This window comes from Schistocerca serialis, chromosome 3 (genome assembly GCF_023864345.2).
Source record: "Schistocerca serialis cubense isolate TAMUIC-IGC-003099 chromosome 3, iqSchSeri2.2, whole genome shotgun sequence".
In the NCBI taxonomy this organism is placed as follows: domain Eukaryota; kingdom Metazoa; phylum Arthropoda; class Insecta; order Orthoptera; family Acrididae; genus Schistocerca; species Schistocerca serialis.
Window position 1 is genome coordinate 192,219,654 of NC_064640.1, and position 15,656 is coordinate 192,235,309.

At 38.6% G+C, this 15,656-nt stretch overlaps 1 protein-coding gene across 1 annotated transcript in view; it reads left to right on the forward strand.

Annotated features, from left to right (window-relative positions):
• LOC126469900 (inositol 1,4,5-trisphosphate receptor) overlaps positions 1-15,656 on the forward strand; it is a 345,163-nt gene that overhangs the window by 166,642 nt on the left and 162,865 nt on the right. The window contains exons 19-21 of the mRNA XM_050097248.1: positions 2,036-2,202; positions 8,940-9,105; positions 11,261-11,560. Coding sequence (XP_049953205.1) covers positions 2,036-2,202; positions 8,940-9,105; positions 11,261-11,560 — 633 coding nt within the window. The remainder of the gene's footprint in view (positions 1-2,035; positions 2,203-8,939; positions 9,106-11,260; positions 11,561-15,656) is intronic.

The window sequence follows — 15,656 nt, forward strand, 5'->3', positions numbered from 1 at the left end:
TCTATTTGCGCACCAGCAGCGTGAGTCACTTCAAAAGATTGAGCGATGCTTAGAATTTCCAACAGCGATGGGTTGGGCAGTTGTAAGGCACGTTGCCGAACTTCTTTATCAGGAGCAAGCCGTAGAATAGCATCCCTAACCATTGAATCAGCATAAGACTCATGATGAGTGACCGTGACAAACTGACATTTCCTACTCAGACCGTGTAGTTCCGCCGCCCAAGCCCGGTAAGATTGATGGGGCTGTTTACGACACCGGTAGAACGCCACGCGGGCGGCAACGACGTGGGTGTTTTTTCGGTAATAGTTAGACAATAAGTCACACATTTCTTGGAAGGACAGAGAGGCAGGTTCCCGCAGCGGGGCTAACTGAGATAGCAGCTGATAGATCCGTGGGGAAATCCAAGATAGAAATAACGACTTACACATAGGAGCGTCTGCAATGCCGAAAGCCAAGAAGTGTTGCCGCAAACGCTTCTCATAATCCTCCCAGTCTTCAGCAGCCCCGTCGTAAGGAGGGAACGGAGGCAGAGAAGAGGAAGACAGACGATGAGTAAGTGACATCGACAACGCCTGAATAGCAGCTGTCGGCTGTGTTTGCTGTTCAATGAGCGCTTGCATAAGCTGTTCCATGTCTGCCTCAACACGAACACACAAATCCACAACGAAGGAACAAAAATATCCGACCTCGTCGCCAAAAAGTGTTATAACCTTTAATCACTAATAAATTGCGTGGATATACAAACGTAGAAACAATAGCTGGTTACATGCTACCAATTCCGTATCAGTCATTCGACTGCCGTGCCGTGACATGCGGCCAGCGCCGTTCGTAGCTAGGTGGCGCTCCCGCGCTCAGCCGAGTTGCGGAGCGCCTCTATCGCCGTTTGCGCGTACTGACGTGGCGGCACTCTTAAATGTCATGGCACTGTCACAACAGTGTCACTGCCAAGTAATGCAGCTCGATAAAACTTGGACAATAAATAAAAAGAACTGCTTCAGTAGGGTACTGAAGGTAACTAGAAGAAATGCACTTTGAGAAAAGCGGAAATGACACTTTTATTCTAAGACAGTAATTAAACTGAAGTCACCACAGTTTATGGTGGTTTCATGGACCTTACAAAAGTCAGGACATGGTTCGTAATAGGGTGTACGATCACTGTGGACAGCAATGCATGCTCTGTAATGTGTTCTCATGCAGTCCATAAGGTTGGTGATGAGTTGTTGTGGTAGGGCATTCCATTCCTCCACCAGCGTGGATGACAACAGGTGGACGGTCGTTGGTGGATGGGGACATGATGCAAAGTGTCTCTCCACTGTACCCCACACTTGCTTGATAGAGTTTAAATTTGGGGAACAGAGAGGCCAGGCCATTCACTGAATATCCTCTCATTCCAAGAGCTGCTCCACCTGTGCTGTTCAATGCAGTTGCCTGTTGTCATCCATAAAAGTGAAGTCAGGACTGAATGCACCCCCGAAAAGTCACATGTGGGGAAGGAATACAGTGTCACTGTGACATTAACCAGTCAGTGTACCATGTTCAGAGCATTGGAGGTCAGTACATCCATGTAATTTTATGCCTATCCACACTGTAATACTTGGACCACCAAAACATTTGTGTTTGACAGTGTTCGTGGGTGCATTACGTTTTCCCACCTCTTGCTGTATGAGAGTACATCCAGTATCACTACCCAGACTGAATCTGCTCTCATCCGAGAAGAGAATGCGACCACACTTCTCATTAGTTCAGTCCCTATACTCTTGGCTCACCATCGCAACAGTGCTACCCTTGTGTGTTTGTCGATGAATTACACTGTACTGGTCACAATTTTTGAACAGTGAGCTTCTATTTCCATGATTGAGGACGCACCGCTGTAGTTAATCTATTTTGTAGCACAGTGATCATCTAATTATAATTTGTCACATGGCATGTAGGTTCATTGTGCAGTGTGTTTCATTCTTTTTTGTTTGAAAAGTTTGCTTGTAAATCTAAACTTGTTGTTGTACACGTGTGATTATGGCTAATTTCTTATTTTCAGTTCATTCTGGATGTGAGATTAGATTATCGCATCAGTTGTTTACTCTCAATTTTTAAAAGGGAGTTTGATGAAACTGAACGGTCACCTGACACTAACATGCCCATTGGACAAAAAAGCATTGATTTGGAGAGAATAGGAATGCAAGCTGAAGGAATCTTTGGCAGCAGGTATGTAACTCTGTTTTGGTAGCCTGAATAATGTTTAAGACTCAATTAAACTACATCAACTGACATTAAGACCAATATCAAAAACTTGTGTAGTGTAGAGCAAATGAATGGAATAATCCATTTTTGGCCACATTAGTTGAGGTGGTGCAGTAATTAAGTAACTGTACTAATTTCCAAGAGGAGTGGAATTGAAATCTCCACCCAGCTATCCAGAGTCATGTTTTTCATGGTTTCCCTAAATCAGGGGCAGCCAAGAATTTCGCTCGTAGCCCGTACCCAGGAATGTGTGCCAAAGTACTCAGCCTAGCTTCACTCTTCCCCCACCACCGCGCCACGCTGCCAGAATGTGAAATGAGGGAAGAGGGGAAAACTGCAAATACACTGCAATCAAACAGCAGTGCTGTTGCACTGCTTAAGACCTGATTTTATATTTCACATTTCTGAACAACATAAGTCATAAACAAAACAAATTTTCAGTATTATTTAATTATTTTTCCCATGCTGAAAACTAATATAATTTTTATCTGGTACAAACTGCCAGCATACAGACAGGTGCAGACAATTTCACAGAGTTTTATACTCTAGCTGCCACTTAATCGTGACTCATTTAGCTTCATAACACAAAAAAGGTCTTTCACACAATATGTTGATTGAAATATTGTAGCACTTTTGTAACCTCATTATGAGGACATGGAAACTCTGCCTGTAGAAAGCAATGTAGATTTGTCATAACTGGAATTACTGTGCAGTCAGTCAGCTACATCTGCACGCGCACAGGGGGGCTTTCAACTGCAATGGCAAACAGCCTCAAAAATGGCTCAGAAACATATGTAAAATTGACGATATCCTCAAAATCATTATAAAACTATCCTTGTTATTCTTTCCAGGCCATAATGAATTCTTCAAACTTCTAACTTTTTTTAATGCCAGTGAGCGGAGGGAACTGTGCTATCTTTGTCTGAATGTGTCCCTTCTACAATGCTATTTTCTGTTTACTGTGCCCCCATCAAATCAGAAAGACATTACCTTGCAATGTCTTACTATGGGCAGTGTGGAGCCAAGTCCACTTAAAATACGAAGTCTTCACTCAATTCTGGAAGTTTTAATTTCTGTTCCTGCACTTCTTTTTCCATCATAAATTCAACAGTAGCAAGTTTTAAATGGAAAAGTCATTCCAGGCATGCCCCTTGGCTTAACAGATGTACTTTATAGTGACATATAAAGTCTCTATACTCTTCTTTCAATTCCCTTGAAAACTGTTGCAACTGACAATGGACTAATGCATATGACTTGCGAAATTTTACTATTCGTACTACCAAAAATTTCTTCACATGCTTCAGGCCTGAAGATTTAGTACAAAGTGCTTTTTTATGTACAAAACAGTGAATCCCATTTGTCGATCTTTGAAATTTTCTGCTCTGTCATTGTCAACTAAATCTTTAAATTCTTATGCTAAATCTTATGTGAATTGAGAATTCTGATCCTTCTCCCATCATTCCCATTCATTTTGAAGGATTCTGACAATAGATCACTAGACTGCCTCCTTTGTGCAAACAAGTACTGGACCATCGAACGTCCTCAAAATGACGAACAAACAGTGGAGGTTAAACAGTGCTGACAGCATGATTCTTCCAAACAAGAGATTTGTGCCAACCGAAAAATGTCACACCACGATGCTAAATGAAATGTCGTGCCGCTCTGGGTGCTTTCGAGAAAGTCTGACCGAAGCTGAGTGAAAGACCAGGCTCGGCCCACCCGTAGCTGGCACGTACCGTACATGTGAAGGTCGGCATGCCACGGTCGGCCTTGCCCTAAATAATGTCAGGTGAATGCCGGGCTACAGCTGATTTCCTTCTCAAATCTTCCTCAATTTTGTGTTTGTCCTCCGTCTCTAATGATGTCAGTGGTAGCGGTATATAAAACTTAAACAGCCCTTCACTTCTGACTCTTTTTTTGTCTGAGGCCCCAGTGTGTGAAAAGGGGAACTTAACACACTGAAAACACTAGCAGTCAGAAGCAGCAATTTTCTGCAAAATAGCACGAATTTTATTGGAGGATAAATGTGGTTATTTTGAAGGAAAGCAAATGTTTGTACATATTTATCAGCCAGTATTTTCATTTATATTCTGCAGTGTTGACATATTGCCAACGTATTATATGCTTTGCCTATTCTTCAACTCTTTTGTGCCAAAATAATAACTGGTTTTTTTATGGAATAGCCCTTTCATCATTGGGGTTTAACTTCAAAAAATATTTTACCTTCACTTACTGCCCACACTTAAAAACATACTCACACCATGCAGAATGCAGCATAAGAAGTCACAGTATTCCACATACCTAATAATATACATTGGTTTTCACCAATGATATTGTGTAAAGAAATGAGTATTTGTTACACGGTAAACAATCGGAACCTTTTCACATATACTCTGGGCATTCAGTAAGTAATACAACACATTTTTTCTCGGCCAGTTTCAGTTGAAAAAAATTCAGAGTATGTCGTGGGACATCGAGGAAAATAGTTCCGATAGGTGGCGGCACTATACATAGCCTTCAAAATGGTGTCTGCAACGGAGGTGTGTTCCGAGCAGAGATGAAATTGAGTTTCTTTTGCCGAAAAGTGGAGAACCGCAGATATTCATAGGAGTGGGGCGAGGCATCTGTCACCGTCGCAACGAGGTCGTGCAAACCTGTCCGATCTCCCACGTGCTGGTCGGCTGCGTGCAGCTATAATTCCTGCAATTTTGGAACGTACAGACACTCTCATTTGAGGTGATTGACTGATCACAATCAAACGCCTCACTGTACAGCTGAATGTCTTCTTTTGGTAGTGCTGACACAGTCGTCCACTAGTTGAGGTACTCAGAGGTGTGTGCCCGCTGCGTTCCTCACCACCTAGCAGAAGACCCTAAAGAGCAACGCAATTGCTTGTGCAGTACGAGGCTGATTGTGACAATTTTTTGTCGAACATTGTCACAGGTGATGACATGTGGGTTCATCGATTCGAATCGGAAACGACACGACAATCCGTGGAGTGGTGCCACACCGACCCACCTCTGAAGAAAATGTTCAAAGCTGCACCCTCGGCCGGTAAAGTCATGGTCGTGGTATTCTGGGACTCTGAAGGGGTCATTTTGTTTGGTGTACTCCCTCATTGTCCAACAGTGAACTCTGAAATGTATTGTGCTGACCACAGGGAATTGAAATAATGACTTTACTGTGTTTATTGCCACAAAAATGCAAACGAAGTACTCCTTCCCCACGACAATATAAGGCCTCGCATCAGTCTGCGCACGCGAGAGGAGCGCACAGGACTTCCTCGAATTGTTCTTCCTCGTCCACTCTACAGCTCCGATCTCATTTCTTCTGACTTCTATCTGTTAGACCCGATGAAGGATGCGCTCTGCGAGAAGCGGTATGTGGGTGACGGGGAGATTATTGACGCAGCAAGGCGTCGGCTCCAATGTCGACCAGTAAATTGTTACTGTGCGGGCATATGGGCCCTCCTAGTGAGGTGCATAATACCATCACATTATATGGAGATTATGTTGAAAAACGGGGTTTTATAGCCAAAAGAGTGGGGAATAATATGGTGTATTGGAATCCTGAATAAAATCAACCTGCTTTCAGAAAAAAAAAGTGTTGCATTTCATATTGAATGCCCCTTGTAGGGACAAACCGAATGATGAACTTTTCTGTAATGCCATCAGATTAGTTGAAAACAGTACTGTCATCTAGCGCATATCGATGTTTACTTTGTAAATTTTGACAAATAGCTGGAGGATGCTAATACGCAACTGCGCATGACAAGACATTATAATATAGACCACTTTTGCTTCATTTTTGCCAGTGGTCATTGTATTTATTATGCACGTGTAATGTTCCATTCCTTTAGCTAATGACGTCAGTGAGTGCGGTCAGTGTCTCTGAAGATGTTTCCGGCCAGTTCGTGATGGGGTTCGTGCTCCCCCAAGTTTTATCTCTACGTGTTAATATCGTGCACCAAACTGTATTGTTCCATCGTATCACTTCCAAATGCTAGTATGGGAAGGTGTTGTTACTTCCCTGATCTCATTTATATGCAAAATGTGTACTTTTTATGAATTTAGTAAATCATCTGCTGCCGTGACGCTCCACCGACACATACAATCCCAGTAATGACTAATGACTTCATTCTCAGATGATATTTGTTGTGTCCGTTAATATAACAAACTGGAAGAATGCTCTAGAACACATGTAACACATGTAACACTATAGAATGATTAAGACATAAAAATATCAACTTACAATGTATACAGTATTAAGCATGCATAACCTTTTATCCTTGAGCGTGTATGCAGTCCCTCTCTATTCCACTAGTACTGGATTACAATATTCACTAGCGTTCAGAGTAGCAATAGCTAAGATCGGCATAATCTGAGAGTAACCTGAAGATATTCTGAGGCAGAGCACTGAGCGTGATGGCTTAAAAAGGCGCATAGTCCAATCACACTTGCAGACGAAGAGTTGATGGAAGTTTGGTGGCGCTGCCCAGTGGCATGCGGTGAGATGTCTACTGCAGTGTCTCATGGTAGCTGGTATAAGTCTCTCAAAGATGTGAGCAGAATTAGGTACTGTGTGTGGTCGGCGAAGACACCGATGGCGTGGGCACATATTCAGATGATCTCACTGTCAGTTTCACATCTTTACTGTTCCTTAGAATATTATTTGGAAGCGCAGAGTCACCCCGCGTGTTTGCTTCCAGTTAAGAGATAGTAATAAATCTGTGGAACCATGAATGATAGAATTTTGTTGAACAAAACACACAAAATTGACATTTACTTTTCTTCAGTCTTTAAATAAATAACATCGAGAAAAACAGGTGGGCTGTTTAAAGGAGAATTCGATGGGGAGATAAAGGATAGAAAGACAAAACTAATTAGGGGCAGTAGAAAATAAAATAACAAGAAGCTCATTATCAGATCTGGGAAATTTACATTAAAAGTATTGAAGAAATTATTCTGTAGAAATAAAATAATGCAAGAACGTTAGACAATGCATACATAAAATATGAATTTGAGAAGGGTCATGCAGTTTAAATGAGGAAAGAATACAATGGAGAATTGTAATTTCAGTGTACTATGTCCCTATGCGTGCTGGTTTTATTATTTAATCAGTAGAGGAAGCATTGAAGAACAGCAATTTTATGTGATGGTAAAGGTATTTGTCTCAGGTTTTGGACGCTGTTTTGAAACAGTATGCCCCGATGAAAAGTCACTTGGAAGAGAAAGAAATGGAGAACTTCATCAAAGCATTTAAAAATACATATTGTAATTCATTCGTTCCATTTATCACCATGTCACTAGTTTGTCATATTCATTTTGTCAAATTACAGTTGCCTCAATTTATTCACTCATTACTAGCATAAAAATTATTGGGATGTGTAATTTTATGGAATAAATAATAAGCACAAATCCATAATATTTTCTGGAACCTGCTCTCATGCTCAGTGTGTAGATGTGTGAGTGCTCCAAAGAAGTCTGTGAAGTAACAAGAATAAATGTTCTAAAATGCATTACATTCATCTGTTAGTTATTTTCTGTTTGTTGTAACAAGAAGTCAGTGACATTCAGTGTTTATCTCAGCACACAAGAAATTATGACTTGATAACATGCCTACTTGGCAGGAATCTTGTATGAATGTGTCAATAAAACATACTACGTATGGAAAATTTAATGAAACTATTAAAAGTCCCTTCCAAGAACAATGGTTTGTTACAACACCACCACCAGCAGCAGAAGCAGCAGCAGCAGTAAGAATTGTAGTAGTAGTAGTAGTAGTAGTAGTAGTAGTAGTAGTAGTATCAGTATCAGTGTCATCTTATTCATCCGTTGATAACTCTTACAAAGATATTGGATGGTTTGTGGTATTACAGTTTTAAGAACAAAAAATGTAATTTATATGTACAGACATTTATATACTTACTTATCTAGTTTAACATGGATGGGACAGGTAATTAGTCATGGTTTTATAGTATGATCCAACCTGACATTTGCTTGAAGTAACTTGATGATTTCACTACAATCTAAATCGGGATGGCTGGATGGGTTATAGAGCCTCCTTCCTCCCAAATACAAGACCAGTCTGTGAAAATCATTGTAGTCTCCTTAGGTTCACCTCTAGTTTACAATACTACTTTGTTTACTCCTTAGGTTCACCTCTAGTTTACAATACTGCTTTGTTTATAAATTCTTGCAAAGAATGTATTTCGTAACATAAAAAGCTAGTATTGCACTGTTCATTCATTTCTCATTGCCACTCACTGCTCACACTACACATGCTGTCAGCTGATACTGAGACCTTGACAAAGAAGTTTGGTTTACATTTTGTGCACCATGGCTTCCCATTTGCTTGCTGAAAAACTGAGTTAGCATCCCTCCATAATGAGTTAGATGTTGGATTCAGAAAGAGCGTAAGATACTAGTAATAACCATTGCAGATCATTAGTGTAAGTTTTTCCAGGGACAAAAAATTGTAGTGTGAAATGTGTTGTGATGTGAAAGTGATTTTTTAAATTATTTTCTTTTGTCACAGATAACATTACGCTCATAATACCACTCAGTTGGACTGTTAGAGATATTTTATAATTTGTTTGCAATGATGTATGTTTTAAACCACATATCGTTCTCCTTTATTTATTTAGTTTGTGGTGGAGTATGTGGAAGTATAAGCAGTGCAATTTTCATTCTGTTTAATAGTGAGGACTGTGCTGCCTTGGATTTGGATGGTGATGGAGGTAAAACATTTTTGAGGGTTCTGCTACATCTTACAATGCACGACTACCCTCCACTTGTGTCAGGTGCCTTGCATTTGCTGTTTCGCCATTTCAGCCAAAGACAAGAAGTCCTACAGGCTTTCAAGCAGGTATGAATCATAAATTGAGGATAGGCCTTATGATTTCTTGTTCCTCATGTGAATTTCCAATACACTGGTGCTTGTAATCAATGTGATTTATGAAAACTATGGACTGTCAACATTTGGAAATATCAGTGTAGGTTTACAGTTCTCATAGCAGTGAAGCTTCATCTTCAGTAGAATGAAAAACCAGTCTAATTTGCAAATTTCTACTTTTTATTCATTTGATAACTAGTTTCAGGCCAAGACCCATTTTCAAATCATCATGACATAGTTGAAAATGGCATTTCCGAAAATGTCAAAAATGTGCAATGAACATGTACAGTGAATACAGATAACAGTGCAGTTGCCTGTATATGCTGTAAATGTTCATTGCACATTTTTGACATCTTCAGAAATGCCATTTTTTACTACGTTATGATGATTTTAAAATGGGTCTCAGCCCAAAACTAGTCATTGAATGAATAAAAAGTAAATTTTTCAACTTGGACTGGTTTTTTGTTCTACTGATTAACTGAAATTGCTGAGCCAACCTGCTCCAGCATGCTGCAGGTTTATATGCTTCATTTTGTATGTGATGCTTAGGATTTATATTGAGTGCAGCTGCATTAAGATGTGAATGTGGGCTGCATTTTTCATTTGTTTGTAAAGATGAGTATATACCTAGTGGAGTCAGTGTAAAGTTTAATAATGCCAGATACTTCCAGCTCTCTGTAGCACTTTTGTTCTTGCCCTGTTCTTTTCCTCTATTGCTGACCTGCAATCTTCATCAAACCACTCCTGAGTTCTTCTGTTCCTTCTTATGCCTATTATTTCCTCTGCAGCTTCCTTAATGGCTTTTTCAAACCTGTTCCACCTTCCACCTTTCATCTACTCCTACTGTGGTCTCTTCATTGCTCAACTTTCTGCTTAGTGATACTTGATATTTTTTTACTTCATCAGGGATGTTCAGTTTGTCTGTATTCCACACATCATTTTGTTGAATAATGAAAAATGTTTTTCATATACTGTTTCAGGTATTTCAAACAGTATATAGAGTAGCCTAAAGAGTTGTACAGTGTATAGACCTAAACTTACCCAATGATTGGTGTCGTAATAAATATTAGGCTTTTGTCAGCAGGATTGTTACTGAACTTGGTCTGGAAAGTTCCAAACTGTGACATGGTTTGAATTCTCTGCTGTGGAGTCTTCTTCTTCTTCTTCTTCATCATCATCATCATCATCATCATCATCATCATCTTGACCCACTGCTTCTTCCTGTCCTCTGTAATGGTCTGTTAACCTATTCCCCACTCCTCTTTAAGTAATTGTGCATTTCATGTCTGTCAGTGATAGCAGAAACTTATATTTTGTTTCAGCTTGACAACACATCCAACAATGTTTCTGCTTCAAGCTTTCACAGTCTTCATATTACAAATATTATTAAATAATAACTTTATATTCACTACTGACTTCTGCATCATATTAATGTGTTACTGCCTCCCTGTGAACATCCTTAGGTTGTTAGCAAGTGGTTAAGAAAATTTTCTGTCTGTCAAGCAGTGACTAAATAAACCCCGTTTGCTGTCACTACCTGCAATTTAAGATATAATTCCCATAGCATACATAACTGCTATAAAAATATTAATGTATTCTAAATTCATTTATGTCCTTTCATTTAAGATGAATAAAACACCATTGCAAAACACTTTGACTGCTGTGGGAACTGGTTTGTCTGCCTTGTGGTTGAGATTTCAATTTGAGTGCCATCAGTACACATTAAGTGGTTTGTGACATTACCCATGTTTATATTACTGCAGTGAGAAATCTGCTTGTTTGTTCAAGAACTATTATTTTCAGCAAGTGCATTATTCCTCATTGTCCACTACAGTAAATAATTTCAGTTCAGCTAACAACAAATATACTTTTCAGGATTTTTGCCCTGACTGAAACACACTTTCTCCTTTAATGCTTTTTCCCAATACAAATTTCAGTGTTGTTACACCATCATCAGTAAGTTGTAAGTAAAAGATGAATTACGTTTGACGGGTGAAGCACAATAGATTCATATAGCAGCAGCTATCCATGTTATTTCCAACATGACTTTCATACCCAAAAATTATGTTAGTTTATTTCTGTTTTCTATTGCACTTCAAATGAAATAATTTTTCTCTTTGTCCTTCAGGTGCAACTTCTTGTGTCTGACATGGATGTTGAATCTTACAAACAAATTAAGTCAGACTTAGATGTTTTACGCCAGTCAGTGGAGAAGTCTGAGCTGTGGGTTTATAAATCTAGGAGTTCTGAAGAGCATGGGAAAATAAAAAGTAAAGATGATGATGACGAAACTGTAAGAGAGAGACAAGGAACACCAAAACAGACTGCACCTGCTCTGGATCCTTCAGATAGAAGTTCAGCTATTGATTTGGATGTTGGCCCACCCCTTCATCCAGATCAAGCAGAAGAATACAAAAAAATTCAGCAGGTATCGATATAGTTAATTTTTGCTTATGAGAAACCCACTTGCTCTCATCATTTGCTGTGACAATGAATTTATTATGATTCCAGAACCACTTATTTTTTCTATAAGGATTACAAAATTACTTAGAGAGCTTTAAGTGCTTGTAACATTGCCTTCATTTAGTAAATGCAGTTTCTTTGTGTTTTGTCAATGTTCTTTAACAGCTAAAACAGAAACAAATTTTATTTCATTAGTATTCAATATATTAATCCTATGAAATTACATATGTAATATTGCTTGTTGCACAGGATGGCCAAAGTAAAAGTGACCCAAGAAGGAAGTGTCTTCATAATTTTCTGACAATGCAATCTAAACAGCAAAGAAACCATTAGAAAATTATTAGAAACAAGACAAAATCCTATAAACATTGCTCATGTAAAAGATAGACTGCAGCAAAGTCTGACAAAATTGTTATGCTGGTTTTCTGCATGATTGGTGATTAAAAGATATTATCAAAAAGGACATGAATCCTTATCCTTACAAATTTTCTATCGCATGAGTTAAAACTTCCAAAGTAAACTGTACATGTTCAGCTCTCTTGGTGGTTTCTAGATGAAGTAGTATCAGATCATTTTGACTCTCTCTCTCTCGCTCTTTCTCTTTCTATTTCTCTCTCTTTCTTTTAAAAATAGAAAGCCTTGGTTCATTCTTTCTGTGTATGTGAATTCAAAGAAACACACCCGGGTGCATTACACAGTCACACTCAGTTAGTTAAACAGTCAATTTGTAATGTTAAGATAAGTGTTCAGTGCACTATTCCTGGGGCAGTTTAATTTGGACCACCTAGTACATACAGATATTAAAATAGACACCATATTACCAAATATTCTGAAACAGTTTTTCGACATCTGCTTAAGTAGTTGGGCATTCTGACTACTGCTTCACAGTATATATTTTATTCCCTCATGAAGTTTGTTGTAAATAATCCACTACAGTTCAAAAGGAACAATGATGTACATAATTACAATACCAAAAGGAAAAATGGCATTCATTGCTACACGTTTGGTGTGTCTTTAGCATGGAAAAACATGCACATTGCTGCAACAAAAAGTTTTGATCAATTACTGATTGATATAAAATATCAGACAGACAGCAAAGTAAAAGTTGAAAACAAACTGAGAAAGTTTCTTATATAGAATAATTTCTGTTATTGTAAGGTGTAAAAGGTGGCAGGTAAGAATTTCTAACTCTCATGTGTTTTTTGAAAAACCATAGAAATATGAAGACTGTAACCATATTTACTAATTAATTTGTGATGTGAATGTACAATGACTCATTTCACATCATTACAATTTATTGTGCAAAATGATCCATGGAACATGAAACCAACTAACTGAATTATCAGCCCTTGACCACTTAAATACATGGCTCCAACTGAGGAACTGTGTAATCTACATCTGCATCACTATTCTGCAGTTGACACTTAAGTGTTTGGCAGAGGGTTCATTGAACCACTTTGACTCTTTCTGTACTGCTCCACTGTTGAATAAGACATGGAAAAAATGAACACTTAAATCTTTCCATCTTAGCTCTGATTTCCTGTATTTTATTATGAGGGCCATTTCTACAGGTGAGAGTGCACACAATACAGTGAAACCTTGCTTTTACACTTTTTAAGGGACTTCAAAACAACTATGTAAAATGTGGGAAAATGTAAAATGCGGGAAATAACATTTTAAGCTGTAAAAGTTACATCTGATGTAACTGGAACTGATAACTGTCTGGGAAGTAGGAACGTTGGACTCAATTTCATACGTCATAATCGATGTTTTTGAAAGCCTGCAGCTGTCATTCATTACTTAAGTAATGAAATACTGCACTAGTTACGTATTTTTTCATGCTGAGCTCAGACACATTTTGAGAACTTTTCCTCGTTATCAAATGCAAATATGTAAATAAGTATTTTGTGTGGTGTTTGAATATGTGTCATTCTGCGACTCATGCACTGCAGTCTTTTTTGTTTCTACCCAGAGCCATACCAAGGTATTTTTGTGCCCATGGCAGAATTGTCAAAGCTTGTTTAGATTGAAACTGCCATCTCTATTTATTAGTTTTTCTGTTATAATTATTTCGATAGACTTCTTAATTATGCTGTCCCAGAAACTTGACATCTGCACCGTGATCTTGGTCTCATCATATTTCATTTCATGATTATATTCAAGACAGTCCTCTGCAACAGCGGATTTACACACCTGTTTTTTGGAATTATAGATCATCTTCACATTACAATGAATTTCAAAGTTGAAAAGTTGTAGTTGAAGGGAATGAAATACACTGAATGCCATGTTTGTGTAGGAGCTGACCAGTCTTCTTGGATATTGGACCAGCATAAGGTAGACAGGAGATTTTTGCATTCTCTCCTCTCTTCTCAGTCTCAACCTGTTCCCCAGGGATTCTTCATTTTGTATTATAAAATGCATATTTTAACCATTAGCTGTTTTTATTTTAAACCCAAATATCTACCGTTTTCGGTCTTGGACCATCTTCTCGGATGAGGGCTAAAATGGTTTAAGCCACCATATTGCATTAGTTCAGTACTGCTGTGTATACATTTGGTATTCATGTGTTTGCTTTTAAAGCCCTGTGTCATATATTTACATTCATGTCATGCACTAGACATTTTAAATAATGACTAATGCAATATTGTGGCTTAAACCATTGTAACCCTCATCCATGAAGACGGTCCAAGACCGAAACTGGTAGATATTATGGTTTAAAATAAAAACAGCTGATGGTTCAAATATGCACTTTATACATTACTTAATGGCTGTTGACTGTCACTTGTCAAAAATGTTGATTCTTCATTTTGATGGCAACGTCTGCTCAACTTGGTTATCTGAGTTCCCATGCCTTGGAAACACAATTCATGTGTATTGTGATTCTTTGGTGATGGTCTTGTTGTCAGAAAGTGTTGGAGCTCTATGGATTCAAGATTCTTTGTGAAGGATGGCAATGGCTCGAAGTGTGAATATAGAGGTAAGTGTGCATATGTTTTGTATATACACTGTGACCCAGGGATCAGTCCATTCATCTCTTAACTAACACTTTAAGGAAAGGGAGCTAGCCCTCTTTCTCAAGTTCCATCATGAATTTTATATTATGATAGGTAGAATTTAAATGTAATATAAACTCAAGTCTTCTGCTACATGAGGCCACACCACAAATGTGTCATTTGTGTACCAGTAGAAACACATGTTAACTTAGTGGATTCAGGTACATTTGTTTCAAAGTTTTCCATATATAGGTTCACTATGGCAGGAAATAATGAACTAAGCATTGCTGCACCGTCCATTCGTTCATAGAATTTTCCATTGAACAGGAAGTAAGTTGATGTCAGAATGTGCCTGTGATACTATCTTTGAAATTCTCAGTGATTAGATACAAGGAATCAGAAAGGTGAGACTCTCATAAAGAGAGGGAGACTATATTGAAACTGGTCATAATGTCTGTATCCTGTAGTCTTAATTGACAGAGGTGGTCTACAAAGTCAGCAGACTTTAGAATGTGATGTGATTCACTTCCCCACACATTTGCTGAGATTGTGTTCAGGTATTTTACCAGGTGATATGCAGGTGTGCCAATATTACTAACAGTGGCTCTTATAGGAGTTTTTTATTTAAAATTTCAGCTTTTGTTTTGCTTTCTTCCGTTGCCAGTCTGGCCTGGCAATGGAAGACAGCAAAACGAAAGCTGAAACTTTAAATTTATCATTTGAGAAAACTTTCACACAGGAGGATCGTACAAACATACCGCCATTTGAGTCTCCTACAGATTCCCGTATGGAGGACATAGTGATAGACATCCCTGGGGTTGTGAAGCAGCTGAATGGGCTGAAAATAAATAAATACTCAGTATGGTGCATTAAATATTGAGTGTGTGAGGGAACCTTAATTTAAAGAGGAGTCTACATATAAGAGCGGTTCTGAGAACCTGTGTTGAATACTGTTTGAGCACATTTGACCCTTATCAGTGTAGGAGCCTCAACATCATGCCACTGAAGTATAAGTTTAAGCAACTTTTTTTTTTGGGGGGGGGGGGGGGGGGGGTGAGACCAGTGTGC